This window comes from Homarus americanus, unplaced genomic scaffold (assembly GCF_018991925.1).
Source record: "Homarus americanus isolate GMGI-L3 unplaced genomic scaffold, GMGI_Hamer_2.0 scaffold33468, whole genome shotgun sequence".
Taxonomy (NCBI): domain Eukaryota; kingdom Metazoa; phylum Arthropoda; class Malacostraca; order Decapoda; family Nephropidae; genus Homarus; species Homarus americanus.
In genome coordinates this window covers 4,633,745-4,651,725 of record NW_024714177.1, presented here as the reverse complement: position 1 = coordinate 4,651,725, position 17,981 = coordinate 4,633,745, and the positions used below count along the sequence as shown (strand labels likewise).

Sequence of the window (17,981 nt, the reverse complement as noted above, 5' to 3'; positions counted from 1 at the left end):
GTTTATTATGCAGTGAATTTATGTAGATATTTTGTAGTGAATTATGATGGACGACACAAATAACATGGAATTAATTGGTTGATATTACTTTAGAAAGCAGCATCACACTCTCGAATATTTTACCACTGACAGACCAGCAGATAAATAAAGACAAAAAAAAAAATTAAACATGAAACAGAACATAGAACCTTAGAATGTGGAGAACTGCAGCGGGCCTATTGGCCAGCATACAATCCCGTTTACACCAACCTATTGCTCATATGAGCCATCAGCCATTTGAGCAATTCAGCGTATTCGAGTTAATGATGATGTTGGTAACTTGTTCCATTCATCCACCACTCATTTCCAAACCAGTGTTCCTGTTCGTCTAAATTTGTCCAATTAAAACCGGTATTACGAGTTCGCTCTGGTTGGATAATTTGTAATGTCCTTTGTTTGACCTGTCTTCCCTCTATCAGGTCATCTACGTCTCTCGAATTATGATTAAGATGCTTTAACCTGTCTCTATATGCTCAGGTTCCTAATGCCGGGATTAATCTTATCACGATTATCTCATCTGAATTCTTTCCAGTTCTGTGTCAATCTGTAATACAGTGACAGAACTGAACTGTAATCGGGTGTGGTCTCACAGAGCAAGATGATTTTAGGATGACCTCGTGGTCTTGTATATGCTGCTCCTTTATAGACAAGTGCTATTAGCCTTGTTACGAGCCAAACATTGTTTACTTGACAAATTTCTACTTATCATTCTCCTAAATCTCTCTAGCAGTCGGTTTCTCTGGCATCTGTTCATCTCTGGTTATCTGGTTTCCTATTTATCTCTATGTAGTGCTTCATTTGTCGACAGTGAATTTCATCTGCCATTTTTCCAGACCGTTCGGTTGTTTGATCTGTATGATTTTGCCCAGGTGTCGTCAGTTGATAACGTCTATTTTGGTGTCATCAACAAATTTACTTATGTTGCTGTCTATGCCGATATCTGTATCGTTTGTGTATATAATAAACAATAATGGTCGAAATGCTGGTGCCGGGGAACTCCATGACGTTGCTCAATGGGACTTAGTGCCGTTAATGCTCACTCGCTGTTTCCTGTGTCTGTAACCACGCCTAATCATTTAAGGATGTCACCTTTGATGCCGACTTCTACCTTTTTCTATTAGTCTTTCATTGAGAACTCTGCTCGAAGGCTTTGCAAAATCGAGATATACATCATAATTGTGCCCTCGTCACTGATTTAAACTGATGAAAGAATATTAATAGATTAGTTAAACGAACGTCGCTTGAAGCCATGCTGGGAATCATTGATCAATCGGTGCTTCTCCAGTGATTTCGAATAAATTTGAAACCGGAGTCTTCCAGTAATTTGCCTACTATTGATGTTAGACTGTTGATTGGGCATTAGTTAGAGGATAGTGATCTATCCTTCTTGAAAATCAGTATACGTTTCGCTATCCTCCAGGATTCTGGTCTACTGTTTTTGGAACGTATTAAACAACTGCTAGAGCATGCTAAGCTCTTCCTTGTTCCTTTAATACTCTGTAAATATCTCATCAGGACCAGGTGACAATAGGCTTTAGTTTGTCTATTTGCTTACTAACATCGTTACTAGTCCTGCACACTATCTCCTTAATTGTTTTCTTCTGCTATCTCTGAATAAGTCAATTGCCTCGGTATCATGTTTAGATTCGGTGGTAGAAAACTATTTAATCTTCAATCAAATTATTGCTCATTTCTCCGTCGTTATCGATATGGCTCGCCGAGTCTCTGACCGTATTGGTCAATCTTTTCTCGTGTTTTTAGTTGATACATTTGGTAGAATCCTTTGGGTTTTGTCTTCGCCTCATACTTTATCCTCGGTATTCCTCTTTGCTTTCCTTATCCTCGGTTTTTAACTCTTTCGTAATACCCTATAGTCGGAGGATGTAGATTTCGCCGATTATCCTTCTACCTATAGCCTTGTGGCCAATGATGTTCTTTAAATAATTGTTGTCATTTAGGTCATTGTTGTCTGATCTGATTTTGTATATTTAATGTTCTGCCTTTGTGCATTAAGTAACACTCACTCAGGTGCTCGTGGAAACCTCGGCAATCTCGAATCTGAATTATCGGAGAGTCGTGTCATCTGTCAGGTTCGGCCGTAGCGACCTCCTCTCTCAGCTGCCTCTTTAAACTGTCAAAGTTTGCCTTCTGAAATCTAGTACTTTAGTACTTCCGTCTTGCCTGAAATCTATACAATCGCGATTTCTTTGATCGCTGTTTACAGTTCGTTTCAACATTGCTAATGCGGTTTCTCTGTTCATCCGAACGCTAAATCCAATCATATTGTTACCGTGTGGGTTCGGTTATATATTGAAACGATCATAAGATCATTCTGAAAATCCTCTATTCCTGAGTGCCATAAGGACGATCCAATCTATTTGTGGAGTTGAAGTCGCCTACTAACAGACTTTGGCCTTCCTTGCATGACCCTGCGCATTTCTCATCAGATAAGTCGCTCATTGGCGCTATCAAGATTAGGTCTATATATTACCTGTGATTAATTTTTTCCCGACCGTCGCTTAATTCTATCAGGTGTTTCTGTATTCCTCTCCCAGTTTTTTATTTCATATTTTATTTCATGGGTGCTCCTAACATAGTTGTTTCTCCTCTTCCTGGTCTGCCTATGATGTGGAACAGTTTGTAACCTGTTGGTATTCAACTGGTAATTCATTATTGTCTAGGTTGATCCATGTTTCAGTGAATGCAATTCTATATCTGATTTCTTCGGTATACCAGGAGCCTTAACCATCATCCATTTGTTTCTCATATTACTTCTACTGTTCATGTTATACATTTAGAATTAGTCGTGTTCTGGAGTCCTTCCTTACAGCGTTTAGTTTTCGCTCCTATCTAATTAGTTTTGATATCATTCCTTTCTTCCTATAATCTTTCTGTATTTTGCCGCTCCTCAGTCTCCTCCACCCCGTGTTCTCCTATGTTCTGCTTGGTTTAAGACTTCTGATATCTTGAACTGCCTCCTATTGTGAAGTTGCTATCCATCCTAGACAGGTGCTGTCCTAGCATAAAGTCCTTCTGCCATAGTTGTCCCAGTTGTCAATAGATACTGCAGGACTGATATTGACTGCAATATCTGTCCAAGGCAGTCGTTAACACCAACTGCATAACCGACGGCCATTCACCATGCACCAACTCTCCTTCTAGGACATTATATATTAAAGGATCCCTCCTGAATCTATCCGATCTATGGCTGTGAACTTATCAGAAGTTCTTTTCATCTACCGGCCAATATCTACATTGCCTCTGCACTGGCAGATAATGAGTTGTTCGATACCAGACAAGATGTTGTCCATCCTGTCATCTGTCCCCACCCAGCTCTAGCAAAACACCCTCATCCTATTTTGTTTTCTACAAAGGCCCCTGTCCATGTACCTTACCTGTTAGTCCACCAACAATTAAAGTTTATGCAGCCTTGTCATCCTGCCTGACTGTACTAGCGTCCAATTCGTCTATCAAGGAGACTGAGCAGGTTGGTACATGGCTGTTATTGTCGTTGTTGTCGCTGTGTCCTTCCAGTGCTTCTTATTACCAACGGTCCTCCCACTACTCATTTCCACTCGTTTGATTTTCATCGAACGCAGCTTTACTCGTCAGCCTCTCCTTTCAACCGTGACTCTTTCCTTGATTTCAGGTTCTCCAACGCGTGGCCCTCTCAATTTCCTAACCGCTCATTCAATTCTTCTGAACCACTCAGTTTGATCAACAAACTCTCATACCGCATATCTGCTGTATGTCTGATGGTATCCCATCTGGGCTAACCTGCCGTGACCTTTCCCTAGTGAGGTCAGAGGAAGTAAAAGAAAGACAGACATAGACACAAACTTATGAAGATAGACAGACAAACAGACGAGAAGAAATACTCAGCCAAAGTATAGCACACGCCAGGCATATTGAATTGTGTAGCAGTATTCTAAAGAGGGTATCCTCACTAACATCCTCATCTTATCCTCCTTCCAATTCTTATATTACTTTATGTATGTATGTATGTATGTATGTATGTACTCGTATATTATGTGTGTGTGTATTGTGTGTGTGCGTGTATTATGCATGTCTATGTGTGCGTATGTGAGTGTGACAAATAATGGGTTCGTATCGATTAGCACGTGAGCGTTATTTACTGCGTTTATATTTGTCATGTCGGCTGGGTAGTGCTTGAGGTCTGTAATGGCCGTCCAGGTTGCTCGAAGGATCACATCAGGGCTCAGCAAGGTATATATTTTGTTTTTCTTTTTGTTACTTTGCGTGTGACGGTGTTAAAAGTGCTTTAATGGAACTTAACCTAACCTACCTCAATCTAATTATCTTTATAACAAGACGCACAAGCCGTTTACATGGGAGAGCGCACAGGAAGATCGGACAGTTCGTTAATTGCACTGGCTAACTATTATTACAGAATGCAATCTGTCAATCGATTCACATCCAGGTTCTTTGTACTGTTGGGTTGACATAGATAAATAGAGAGGAAGATCTTATTCATACTATTACCCTGCAAGTGAATCGATCCTTGGTCTTCTTAGTGACCAGTTGAGAATGTTATCTACTACTACTAATGGTATAACTTGCATATACTGTAATTAAAACTTCAGTGGATATTCATATATGTCATGTTAGGTTAGGTTACCGTTAGATGATCTACACTAACTTCCTAGACAACTGAATATTATCATTATGCTTCCTCGCAAGACACATTAACAAGTCAATCTTTGAGTGTCCTCTCTGTACAGCTCCAAGTAACCGGGCGATATTGACTATACTCCGTTACCATGAGCTGATTGGCAATTGTAAGTAATATTAGAAATCGAGTGTTAATCTGATAAAGTAAAAATTAGCATGTTAAAATGTAAAAAAAAAGAAAATAACTATTAGCTGTTTTGTCCACCCCTGCACATATCCACCCGGCGTGACACAACCAATCACAAGCTTCCTTTGATTTGGCCCTGCAGTTGGAAGCTTGGAGTAATCATGGTATAAATATTCTACAGAACACTGATATTTTCTCCTAAGCAACACCTCAATCTCGTATTAATCTTGATTAATTAATTGAACGACGTAACCCGAACGGTCCTCGGTTATTACGCTAACAAAATTCCCCTTCAGATTATTGAAATGATTATTGAGAATTACGTTGCGTCCTTGTTTCGTGGGTAGTGTTTGTATTGTGTAGGTGTATTGTGTATGTGATGTAATATGTCTGGTAATGGATCTTCCTGGGTGATGTATTGATCTGTTCGTCTTAGGATGGTGTGTCTGGTCTACACGCAACAGGGTGTTCGTAATGATCTCCCCGTTTTTTTAAATATTTATGAGAAATTTAACAAAGTTACAGTAAGTGAAAAAAATAATAATAAAAAAAATATATCGAAATGTTCTATCTTCTAGCTGTATATACAATCGCTACGTAAACACATGTTACGTAGGTGTGTCAATATTGCCACGGGTGTGTTAACATTACCACGGGTGTGTTAACATTACCACAGGTGTGTTAACATTACGACAGGTGTGTTCAAATTTTCCACAGGTGTGTCAATATTAGCACAAATATCGTATTAATGTTTGCTTTTAATTCTATTATTAATGTTACTCCGGCTACACATGTCTGACTGGCTGTATCAATCAATAGTGAATTCTTGGAGAGGAACATTACGCCAGTATCTTTTGTGGCTGGCAAGTCCTTTGTCTGATTCACCACCATGGAGAGCAAACACCAGAATTTCTTGTTGAATTAATCACCGCCTTCTATTCCACGTGTAGAACGATGGTAGTGAAAGAGAATAACGAAGACATTGATGAAAAAACATTACCGTGAAATAGATTAAGGTAGACGTATAGATGAAGAGATCCCCTGAAGTGTTCGGTCTTGTACGCCGACAGTGCTCAATGGCTCCAATTCATCTTTTATATGAAAACAACACCAATGAAGCAATGTGTTATAGGGCTTTCTCAGAGCCTTAAGCAACACAAATTCCACATCATCGAACACTGCCATTGTCAGGACGGGCTGGGCAAACCGAGTATTGGGTTTTATATCTAGAAGTGTAAGTAACAAGAATGCAGAGGTCTTATTGCAACTATATCTTGCGCTAGTCAGGCCGCACCTCGATTATGCGGTTCAGTTCTGGTGCCCCTATTATAGAATGGATATAAATTCACTAGAGTCGGTGCAGCGAAGAATGACAAAAATGATTCCGGACTTAGAATCCTTCCATATCAGGATAGGTTAAAGAAACTTAACTTGCATTCCCTAGAAAGACGAAGAGTGCGGGGAGATATGATAGAAGTATTTAAGTGGGTGAAAGGAATCAATAAAGGGGATATATATAAAGTTCTTATAATATCCGAGCAGGATAGGACTCGGAGCAACGGATTCAAGTTGGATAAGTTTAGGTTTAGGAGGGAGATAGGAAGAAACTGGTTCACAAATAGGGTGGTGGACGAGTGGAACAAGCTTAGCAACTTTGTAGTAAGTGCTGGAACTGTGGAAAGTTTCAAAAGGAGGCTAGATAGATTCATGGATAATAGAGAGAGTGGTAGTAACTCTCGACAGGAGCTGCCATGCACAGGCCAACCGGCCTATTGCAGACTCCTTATTTTCTTATGTTCTTATGTAAGTGAATTATGTGTGTGGGTTATGTACTGCTAGCCTGTATGGTCGTATTCTCCCTTATATACCTCTATGTTGTCATGGCCTCATAAAAGGTTATGGTAGGGGGCTGAAGGGAAGGTAAAGAATTATTCTTCACGCGATAACAACCACGGATAAATTAGTCGAGAGGGAAACATTAGTAAATAGTGAAACCTCCATATACCGGACTTCTCTATCTCCTTCTCCATATAATCCGTTAAATAAGGGGCTTCACATCTAACGGAAGCTCGATATAATGGACTTCCATCTCTATACTGTTCGTTTACATGGAGGTTTCATATCTAACGGACCCTTGGTGTAACGGGACTTTTCTCTCCATGTAGTCCGTTAAATAAAGGTTTCACTGAACTTACGACATTCATAGCTCTTCCCTTCATATCCTCCCCCTCCAACCCCCCCCTACCCTTACCCTTACCCTTACCCTTACCCCTCCCTTAGCAGACACGATAGGAGTTGAGGGCCGGGGTCTGGCTTGGTGCTTTCAGGAACACCACACTCAGTTGTTGGCAAAGTCGCTGAAACAAAAAAAAAACATCTATAATTATTAAAGGATTATAGCTTGAAAAAAAATATTTAACGTCAAAGAGGTACAGAACAGTCCTCAAAGGGTTGGGGCTTAAACCACTCGCCTTCCAAGATTAGGGCGTAAACCACTTGTCCTCAAAGGGTTAGGGCTTAAACCATGCCTCCTCAAAGGGTTAGGGCTTAAACCACTCGCCTTCAAATGGTTAGGCGTAAACCATTCGTCCTCAAAGGGTTTTAACGAGAGGGTTAACTGTAATAAGAAAAAAACAGTCCTCCTTCCGATCCTCGCACGGGGTATGTTGATATTATTATAGTGATGTATTCTTCATATGACTTGTGTTGAATGGTGTTTGACTGTTTGTATATTGTAAAAACAAATACGATAAATTATGCCATAATTCTAATACACAGATTTAGGTTAATTTTATAACTTACACAGAGTCGGTTGGTTATTCACTTAAACTTTGTTTGGTTAACTGGGTGAATAAGATATTAACTGTTGATAAGTCAGTTCGCCAGTTTCCAGGAGAACAAATGTTAATTTATCTCTCTCTCTCTCTCTCTCTCTCTCTCTCTCTCTCTCTCTCTCTCTCTCTCTCTCTCTCTCTCTCTCTCTCAAAAGAGGTTAAGATGCCTATTCATTATTTCGCAAAGGATGCGTCAACAGTGAGCTGAGGAGGTGTTAAATCATGAGAGCCATTCTACTACTGCTGATCTTGGCACTGGCACTGTTGAGACACGCCCCCTTGGCCGCAGGTAAGACAGCACCTCGATATAACACACACACACACACACACACTCACACACACACACACTCACACACACACACACACACACACACACACACACACACTCACCTCTGAGTGTCAATTTTAGTCTTTTTTTTATTTTGCTGTTTTCTTTCAATTTCTTTCACGGGTAAACCCGTCTGTGTGTGTGCCCTACGTAAATATCCAACACAGTCATCGAGTATATAAAAATCATGCAAAACAAATCTCTCGCACTCCTGCAATTTTTACGCCATTGGGGGCAAAGTAAATTTGCATTCTTATTTATTGGTGTGTCGGAGGTGATGAATTATTAGGGCAAGTTCATCACCACCACAACCGAATCTGAAGGTTTATGATTTATGTGTAAGTGAACGTAAGGTGAATAATATTACCATTACCGAGGGAGGAACATTATTTCAACAAGTGTGTGTGTGTGTGTGTGTGTGTGTGTGTGTGTGTTTTACTATATCCGCAGGTAAAGAAGAGGTGACGGTGAGGGTGTTCAGCATGCATAAAGGGATGTGGACTGTCCCCACGACCGAGGTATTCCTGCGCTACAACTTCTCCCAGGTGGAACCACTGAACCAGCTGTCCTGTTGTTACTGGATCAGGTGGGTGATGCCCTTACTACACACACACACACACACACACACACACACACACACACACATTTTTTAATAAGCAAACACCAGACTCCATCGGAACTAATTTTATTACCGTAATTAATGTTGTTGTTGATGTTAAAAGAAGAAATATTCTTTAGTATTCCAGTAAATTGATTAAGAGATTGTGACGCCACGCGTGGTATCAACACCAAGTTATGAATAATAGAGAATAACTTGTTCTGAACTTAGGATCACTCAAAGATTAGGTACCCCAACTTATTTCATCTTTTGATTAAACGACCCCTAACCTCACCTAACGCTGACCAAACATATAACCTAATCTGATCTAATTCTAACATAACATAAGAACCTAACCTATCCTAATCCATCCTAACTTACCAACCTACTATACGTACATGCACTAATCTTCACACACTTACAACAACATAAAGATAATGTTTCCGATATGACGAGAGTGAGAGGGAATTTTTATCAGTTATTTCCCCCAAACCTCGGAAGCAAACTCCTATTATAGATTACAACCCAACAACAGCCAAATCTCTATTAGAAGCCTGGTTAGGTTAGGTTAGTTAATTTAGGGTAAGTTAGGTTAAGGTAGTATAGGTTAGGTTCATTGAAGTTAGGTTAAGTTTAGTCCATTTAGGTTGGGTTAAGTTAATATGGGTTAGGTTAACATAACTAAGTTAAGTTGAGTAGGCTAAGATAATTTAGGTTAGGTTAAAATATGTTAAGTTAAGATGATATACAGTAGGTTTGATTAGGTTAAGTTAATTTAGGTTAGATTAGGTCAAGTTAAATTAGTTTAGGTCAGATTAGTTAATTTAGGTTAGTTTAAGATAATTAGGATAGGTCAGGTTAAGTTAATTTAGGTTAGGTTAAGTTAAATTAAATTAGGATACGAATTGTCGATTAACACAAAGGGCCATAGAGGTGCGTTAGATTGATAATTTAACCCACTGAACCGTAAATGTTATTAGATATTAAGTAATAAAAAATTCAAAAATAATTTCAGAAAACAACTTAATCGCTCTTTAAAGGTGGTAGCAGTGGTGTCAGTGGTAGTGGTTAGGTTTGGTTGAGGGACAAATGAAACACCAGTCACACGTGGGATCGCTCGCGCTGGCAAGGCTATTATGACAGGTGTTAGGAGAGTGATAGATAACCTTGTGTTCTCCTCACAGGATGGAGTCCTTCATCGCCACCAACGTCCACTTCTCCTACGCCTGGTCAGCGATAAAGACCAACGGCCTTTCTCTCTGTGAGTATGCGCGCGCGCGCGCGCGTGTGTGTGTGTGTGTGTGTGTGTGTGTGTGTGTGTTACTCTCCGTTCGTTCCTTCACTATACACCTGAATTAACTGTGTGTTTGCTAACTTTTTAAGTATCCACACAACTTCACTATCTAACATGACCTAATAAAATTTAAGCAATTAAGTGATTAGAAGAGCGATGATAGGTAATTCAACTTAGCTGTATCACTACTTGCATTTGTGCATTGTCTATAATTATACATGTTTAACTGTATACTTATATTTATCAACCCACCACCAGACAACGTGGGGAGTCGCTTCAGGACACTCTTCGCCAATCAGGTTCAGACGAAATTGGATGAAATACATTGGCCCGGCGCCCCTGACACTTGGCACCACCTGTGTCACCTCTTCAACCACCATAACTATACCCTCTACTGGCAGGGGCAGGTATGTGGCACTTTATGTACAGGAGTAAGAATGTGGCACCTAAATCACGGCAGGTATGTGGCACCTTTTGTGACAGGAGTAGGTATGTGGCACCCCTTGGATCATCAAGGGTAGGTATGTGACACCCATGTTCTAGGGGCTGGTATGTGCAGCTCTACTATCAGTGGCAGGTATGTGGTATCCATGAGTTAGGGGCTGGTATTTGCCACCCCCTGGATCAGGGGCAGGTATGTGGCACCTGCATCAGGACAGGTATATGGCACCCATGTACTAGGGACTGGTATGTTGTAGCCTTATTAGCAGGGGCAGGTATGTGGCACCCTCTGGATCAGTGGGCAGGTATGTGGCACCATCTGGATCAGTGGACAGGTATGTGGCACCCTCTGAATCAGTGGGCAGGTATGTGGCACCCTCTGGATCAGTGGGCAGGTATGTAGTACCCTCTGAATCAGTGGGCAGGTATGTGGCACCCTCTGGATCAGTGGGCAGGTATGTAGTACCCTCTGAATCAGTGTGCAGGTATGTGGCACCCTCTGGATCAGTGGGCAGGTATGTAGTACCCTCTGAATCAGTGGGCAGGTATGTAGTTCCCTCTGAATCAGTGGGCAGGTATGTAGCACCCTCTGAATCAGTGGGCAGGTATGTGGCACCCTCTGAATCAGTGGGCAGGTATGTGGCACCCTCTGAATCAGTGGGCAGGTATGTAGTACCCTCTGAATCAGTGGGCAGGTATGTGGCACCCTCTAAATCAGTGGGCAGGTATGTAGTACCCTCTGAATCAGTGGGCAGGTATGTGGCACCCTCTGGATCAGTGGGCAGGTATGTGGTACTCGCTGTGTGATGGGCAGGCTTGTGTCTCCCTCGTATGAAGGGCAAAAATGTGGTACCACCATAGTCACTGACAGGCAGACCAGTGGCGGATTCCTAAAGGTGTTGACTGCCACATTTTGTTTTCTCAGACAATGACTCAATGTAAATAAAAAGTAAAAGTACTTTACAAGCTCTCAGTTAATTGCGACGATTAAAAAATACTATCATATGAGATATTTTTCGAGTCATGAGAACTATTTGGATACTTTTAGAACCATGTCGACTTTTGTTTGCTGCACTAATAACATAAATGATGTTTCAGGAGTTCTATCAAAGAGAACTGGAGGGTCAATGGCCATTAATAATGAACGGGTCACTTATCCTGGGACAAGAACAGGACAAGCTCTCTGGCGGGTTTGACTCCTCGCAGGTAAGGCTACATTACCCCCTTTGACCATCCCCGACCTCACTCAGTTCTAATTTTAGGTGCTTCGGCGGCCGTGGTTATTAATTTCTGTCCACTAAATTCTTGTTTTAGGTGCTTGAAAGGTCAGGGTCATTAAATTTTGTTCAATAATTCTTAATTTTAGGTGGTCAAGGTTATTAATTACTCTACTGTAAGTCATATTTATTGACAGAAACTTCTAAAAGTTAATAACAAACAGACTGGCATTCATTATCACATTACAACATCTTCAAACATCATATTCATATTTCTTGCAAAAACTGGTGATGATTGTCTCCGCCAGACCCTGCGGGGGGACATCACTCAACTGGACATGTGGAGGCGTCAGCTGTCTGCAGATGAAGTGATGGAGATGGCCAGCTGTCACCTCAACACCCCCGGGGACGTCTTCTCCTCCGCCTTGGCCAAGTTCGAGGTGTTTGGGAATGTTACCGAGATGTCGATGCCCATCAAGCAGCTGTGCAGGTACTGTACTGACGTATAAGGAAAAAAAATTGTAAAAATGTTAATTAAAAACAAAGACTTCCCCAAAACAATAGAATGTATAAACTAAATGAAAAATGCGAGCGAAAATAAGGTAGCAACAATAATGTGAATATTTGATGGACTTCCACAAACGGAATACAGTACATACAAAAAATAATAAATTGCAAGAATTAAAAAAAAGAAGTTAAGTAGATAAAAATAATAAACTATAAAGGCAAAGTAAAATTACACGAGGGAAAATTATAAAGGAAAATTATTAAAAATGACGAATTAACAAAAATAGCCCCAATAAAATGTATAAAACCAAATATAAATTAAATTAGCTAAAAAAGATGGTCATTACGTGGTGAAAGTCGAGTTTACGGGAAAGTTTTTATTTGTGTTTCCACATATACATATAGTTTGTCTTCCTCCTGAGTTGGTAACGTTTCGAGGCAATTAAGATTTTTTAGTGTTGAAAAACCTCTTAAAGAAGCAGCACCAATAAAAAAAAATACTAAATTTATAACAAAATTATCGTCAACAACAATAATATGAGAATACATATGATAAAATATAATACTTTTTTATTCTTCCCTGTATTATAAAAGTTTATAAATTGTTTTTAGCTCACTTTATCGTCTGAAACACAGCTGCGACAGGTTCAATGGAAATATTAACATAAGTTACCCATACGATCCATTAGTAAACATTTTCTATGATAATTCTCCTCGCTAAAAGAACACGAACTCAAGCTTGATTAATATATACAGTATATATTTCAATCGACAACAAGTACCCCAAGAATTATCAATAGAGGAATAGTTTATGTTTTACTTTGGATTAAATCTATTAGTGGAAAATATACATATTTAAAACATCATTATCTTGTAGCTAACACCAATAATAATGAACCAATGTGCTTTATTAACATAAATAAATACAGTATATACAAAGCGTAGGTTAAGTCTTGCGATTGATATATTTCTGTGGTGTTTGTAAAGATAACGGTCTGTTTATGTAAGTGTATATATTATCATAATTGTCAAGAGTTTATACGGAACGAGAGCTTTTGGTATGTGGATGGTTGATTTTGTTTTAATACCTGCTGAGGATTTTTTTTTGAGAGAATGAGACAAGGTGTATAGGTCTACTTCGGTTTTGCGTTATGGCTTATACACACACACACACACACACACACATACTATAAGAAGTTTGTTTAAATACTCTTGTGCATAAGTTGATAGCAAAGTCCTGGGCTCGATTCCCGGAGAAAACAGAGTTATATTATGGCCAAGGAACTTCACAGGTCAGGGTCACAGTGGTTCTGGGTGTCATCCAGAGAGGGTAGAACTTGTGGTATTTTTGACAACTACAGTTAAGTTAGGGATCACTATGTACCTAACCTCACTAACTCTATCGTCTGTCCTCCTTGGTGTGCTCAGTGTCTCTCCGAACTACCTGATCATTCCTGAAGCTCGGAATTTCTTAGATTCAACAACGCTGTGTCGATCGTTCAACGCCTCTCCTGCCGTGCCCTCCTCCTCCTCTGACAACCACATCCTCTACTCGGCTCTCCAGCCTTTCCTCAACATCTGTAATCCTTCGGCTTCGTGGAAACTTTGGATCGGACTTACGGATGTCTTAGAGGATGGCGTATGGAGGAACGTTCTCACCCAAGAGGTGGCCTCTTACCTCAACTTCTCAAATGAATTCCCCGTCTTAGGTACTATCTATAACTGTGTTGAGATGGTGGAAGGAGGGTTATGGACTGTAGACGCGTGTGATCAGACCACCAAAAGATGCGCCGCCTGTCATATAGAGAGAGAACATTTCCTCAGTCTTCGAGGTCTTTGCTTTGAGGACGAACACCAAACTCGGTTTCGTTTAAATGGTCACGTCAATGGTAGACCCGTGTTCTGGGGTTACTACGACTATATCATAATATGGGACATCCTAGACAACAGATGGTCTCTGAAGAACACTATAAGTAATGTGACTGTGGCTTGGACAGAAGTGTTGGATTTGACCGAATACCCTTTAGGACGCCGCATGTGGAGGCTGGAAGAATCTCTTTGTGGGGCACCCCAGGGCAGCAATCTCCGGCTAGGACTCTCCCCGTGTTCCCTGCAGCAGTTCATGTGTCACTCCGGCTCTTGCATCGCTGCTCACCTCCGCTGTAACCTCAGGTATGATTGTGAAGACGGCAGCGATGAAGACGAGTGTGAAGTGGTGGTAATGAAGGGCGGGTACCAGAAACACCTAGCTCCTGCAGGGTCTGGAGGCTCCTTACTCACTGTCACGCCCTCTGTCACCCTTGCACGGGTCGCCTCTGTGGACGAGATCAACCAAGCCATCACCCTCGAGTTAGAACTGAGCCTCGCGTGGAAGGACGACCGGCTTGTCTTCAAGCACTTAGGAGTAACGACGGAGGGGGGGCTGTTGTCACAAGCGGAGATGGGACAGGTGTGGCTACCCAGACACCAGCTGACCAACTTGGAGGGCGGTAAGATAAAGCAACTTCACCAGGCTGTGGTGGTCAGGGGCACCGACACTGTCCAGAAGCCCGGATTTAATTCTGTTGATACAGGTTAGTATTTATCAAGTTAAGAGTAAGTAGTCGTAAGTCATTTTATTGTATCATAAAATTTGCTCAATATTTGTTAATACTGACGATACTGTAAAGGAAAACTATATATATATATATATATATATATATATATATATATATATATATATATATATATATATATATATATATATATATATATATATATATATATCCGGGTAAGATTCTACAAACTTCCTGTCGGCTGATGACGATTTCCCTATGTCCCTCACTTACCTTCACCCTTTTACTCCTCAGACCTTTATCTTTCTTCTTCATTTTATCATTTCCTTCATTCTTAGCCTCTCTCCCCTTCACAATGTCTAACACTCAAAAGGACATCTCCCTTATACTTGTCTGAGCTAAGTGAAATAGTTCATTGTGGAGTAATATGTCGTTATGTTCCTATTACAGACCTAGTGTACCCCGGGGCTCAGATGACCATCACCCAGCGTTACACCGCCACCTTAACTTGTTCCTTCGAGCTGTATTCCTATCCTTTCGATGCTCAGCTGTGTACCATCGATCTCACTTTCCCGCCAGACTACAAAGGTAACGTCAAGTTTGCCGTCAACAACACGAACATTATTTACACCGGGAAGAAGAAACTGTCTCTCTTTGTTGTGGAAAATGTGAAGTTGTCGGGGAAATCTAGCGAGAGTCTTGTTGTTGTGGAGTATCAGCTGAACCGCCGTCAGGGAGTCATACTGCTCACTACTTTCCTGCCGTCGTTCTTGCTCTTGTCTATCAGCTGGGCAACGCTCTTCATCAGAATAGAGGACCTCAACGTCAGGGCGGTCATGTCCCTCACCACACTACTCGTCCTGTATACCCTCTTCTCCAACCTCTCCAGTTCCCTCCCAAAGACGGCGGAGATCAAGCTCATTGACGTATGGTTCATCTTCATCATTTCGCTCCTCTTCTCCAACATCATGGCTCACATCTTTGCGGGTGCTGTGGAAGCGACTGTCAAATATCCCAAACGTATGACTGTAGTGCCGCGAGACCAGACCGAGATACAAGTGAAGAAACCAGCTAGTGGGAGGTTACTTTATATCCAGCGGTACTTAATCATACCCTTTGTTTTTATCGTATTTAACATCGTTTTCTGGAGCCAAGTGTTCAGGTAGACAGACACTGTTATCAGCCTTGAAGTTGTATATACCTCTTATTAACTTTTAATTGTTATTGATGTACTAGTGTAATTACTAACCTTGTTAAGCGCTTTAAAGACCTTCGCTGATGCTTAGTAATAACAATAGTCACACTTAGCCTCTCAATAGTGTCGTCAAGCCTAAGAAAGAGATTTTGAGGAATTTGTTATGTTGAACATGGGATCACATCAACGATTTTACCCGGATTGTATTTACGGTTACCACTTGTAAATAATATATGAATATTCCATGGTTGTATTTTATGGTGTATACTATATATATGTGTTTATCGGTGTATGTGTGATATATAATGTATACATTATTGTCCTCTATATATATCAAAGAATTTAATTACACAATCTTGTATTCACAATTAAATAATGTTGTTTGACTTTCTCCTTTCTGTTGATGTTACTTAAATACTAAACGTGTGGTGTATGGTAGCGATTGACATCCCACTTAAACTATTATGGATTTAACCTAACTTTCCCAAAAGTAAAATTAAAATATTGTTAATTGTGGTTAAGCCAAGTTGTCTATGTTAAGTTAGATTGTGTTGGTTGGTTAGAATAGGTTAGGTTAGGTTATGTCAGGTTGGTTAGTTATATTAGGTAAGATTTAGTTTTCTAATTTCACCTGGGTGTTAAACGTCAATTAGTCTGGGCACAGCTCATGGGGAAGAGACATCGTTATCGTTGTCATTTCTACCTGTCCTAATAAAACCAATTAAAGATTAATAAACCTCCAATATAAAGAACTTACCTGGTACTCTGTTGGTCTGTCTCTCACTGTCTGCTCATCTGTCTGTCTGTTTCTTCTTGTCTATCTATATATTATCTATCTATATCTGTCTATCACTGTTTATTTCTGTTCCCCTCTGTCTGTCTACCTGCCTGTCTGTGTCTTTTCTGGTAGTCATCTTCAACTACTGTCAACACAACACCTGGAGAGATTAGCTTCGTTACCTGTCTCTACCTAACGGTGAGCTTATACCTAAGTCTAGCCCCACTTGCCTTTCACCTACGCTTCCGTCAGGTGAGGGAGGTGTCTAAATTGTGGGGGAGGGGGACAGACAGCTATGTTGATGGATGTATAGGAATAGAAAGAGAAAGAAATTACAAAAGATTCTGAATGATTTTACTTTATCACACACACACACGCACCAAAATAGAATGAAAAACAAACATATCCACAAATTTTAAAGGGAAGTTGTTAGACCGCGTTAAACACACACTCTCTCTCTCTCTCTCTCTCTCTCTCTCTCTCTCTCTCTCTCTCCCCGTGATACACAAAAAGCTTACTCGCCCTAATTTACTTTCTCCCCCATTGTTTGCGTTACAGCAATAGGGGCGCTAAGCCTCCCGCCCCCTCCCCTTACTTCCCCATCCTCTCCCTTCACCTCCCCCCTCTCCTCTCCCCACATCATCTCTCCCTCCTTTCGACCTCCCCTCCTCTCACCTCTCCTTCATTCCCTTCCCTCCCTTTCCCTCTTCCCCACTTCCTCTCCTTCCCATATTACCTCCCTCCTCTCCTCTCCTTCCTTCTCACCTTCCCTCTTCCCCCTTCCTACTTTTCCTCCTCTCACCTCTCCTTTCCCACCTTTCCCCTCCTCCACTTCCCCTCTATACCTTCTCTTCCACCTCACCTCTCCTCCCTACCCTTCTCTCCACCAACCCCTTCCCATTCCACCCCTCCCCTCTACCACTCCTCCCATACCTCCCTCTCTACTCTACCACCCCTTTCATCCATTTCCCCTCCCATCTACCACTCCTCTCATACCTCCCTCCCCTCCCTCCACCATTCCCTCCTTTCCCCCTATGACATATCCCCTTGTCCTTCTCCCTCTCTCCTCTCTTCCCCTCCTCCTCCCCTCCCTTTCCCCTCCCCATTCCATACCTCCCCTGTTCCTCCTCGCCCTTCCCTCCTACTATGACACTCCTCACTTGGATTACGCAGTTTAATTCTGGTCACCGTACTACAGAATGGATATAGAATCCTTGGAAAGAATTCAGAGGAGAATGACAAGGCTAATCCCGGGCAGAGACAGGTTAAAGCATCTTAATTTGCACTCCCACGAGAGACGAAGAGTGAGGGGCGATATGATAGATGTGTATAAATGAAAGTCAGGGCTAAACAAAGGGGACATTACAAAGGTACTC

The 17,981-nt window shown here is 41.2% G+C and overlaps 1 protein-coding gene across 1 annotated transcript; it reads left to right on the top strand.

Annotated features, from left to right (window-relative positions):
- The first annotated feature begins 11,908 nt into the window (after positions 1 to 11,908).
- LOC121876027 lies at positions 11,909 to 16,108 on the top strand. The gene is made up of 3 exons (XM_042380884.1): positions 11,909 to 12,060; positions 13,506 to 14,650; positions 15,083 to 16,108. Exons 1-3 carry the CDS (start codon positions 11,909 to 11,911, stop codon positions 15,796 to 15,798), a joined length of 2,013 nt encoding a protein of 670 aa, XP_042236818.1. The 3' UTR covers positions 15,799 to 16,108.
- The last annotated feature ends 1,873 nt before the right edge of the window (positions 16,109 to 17,981 follow it).

Coding starts and splice junctions, on each gene's coding strand:
- LOC121876027 (XM_042380884.1), top strand. CDS start 11,909: ATGTGGAGGCGTCAGCTGTCTGCAGATGAAGTGATGGAGATGGCCAGC. Junction 12,061..13,505: donor CCCATCAAGCAGCTGTGCAG/GTACTGTACTGA, acceptor TGGTGTGCTCAG/TGTCTCTCCGAACTACCTGA. Junction 14,651..15,082: donor ATTTAATTCTGTTGATACAG/GTTAGTATTTAT, acceptor TTCCTATTACAG/ACCTAGTGTACCCCGGGGCT.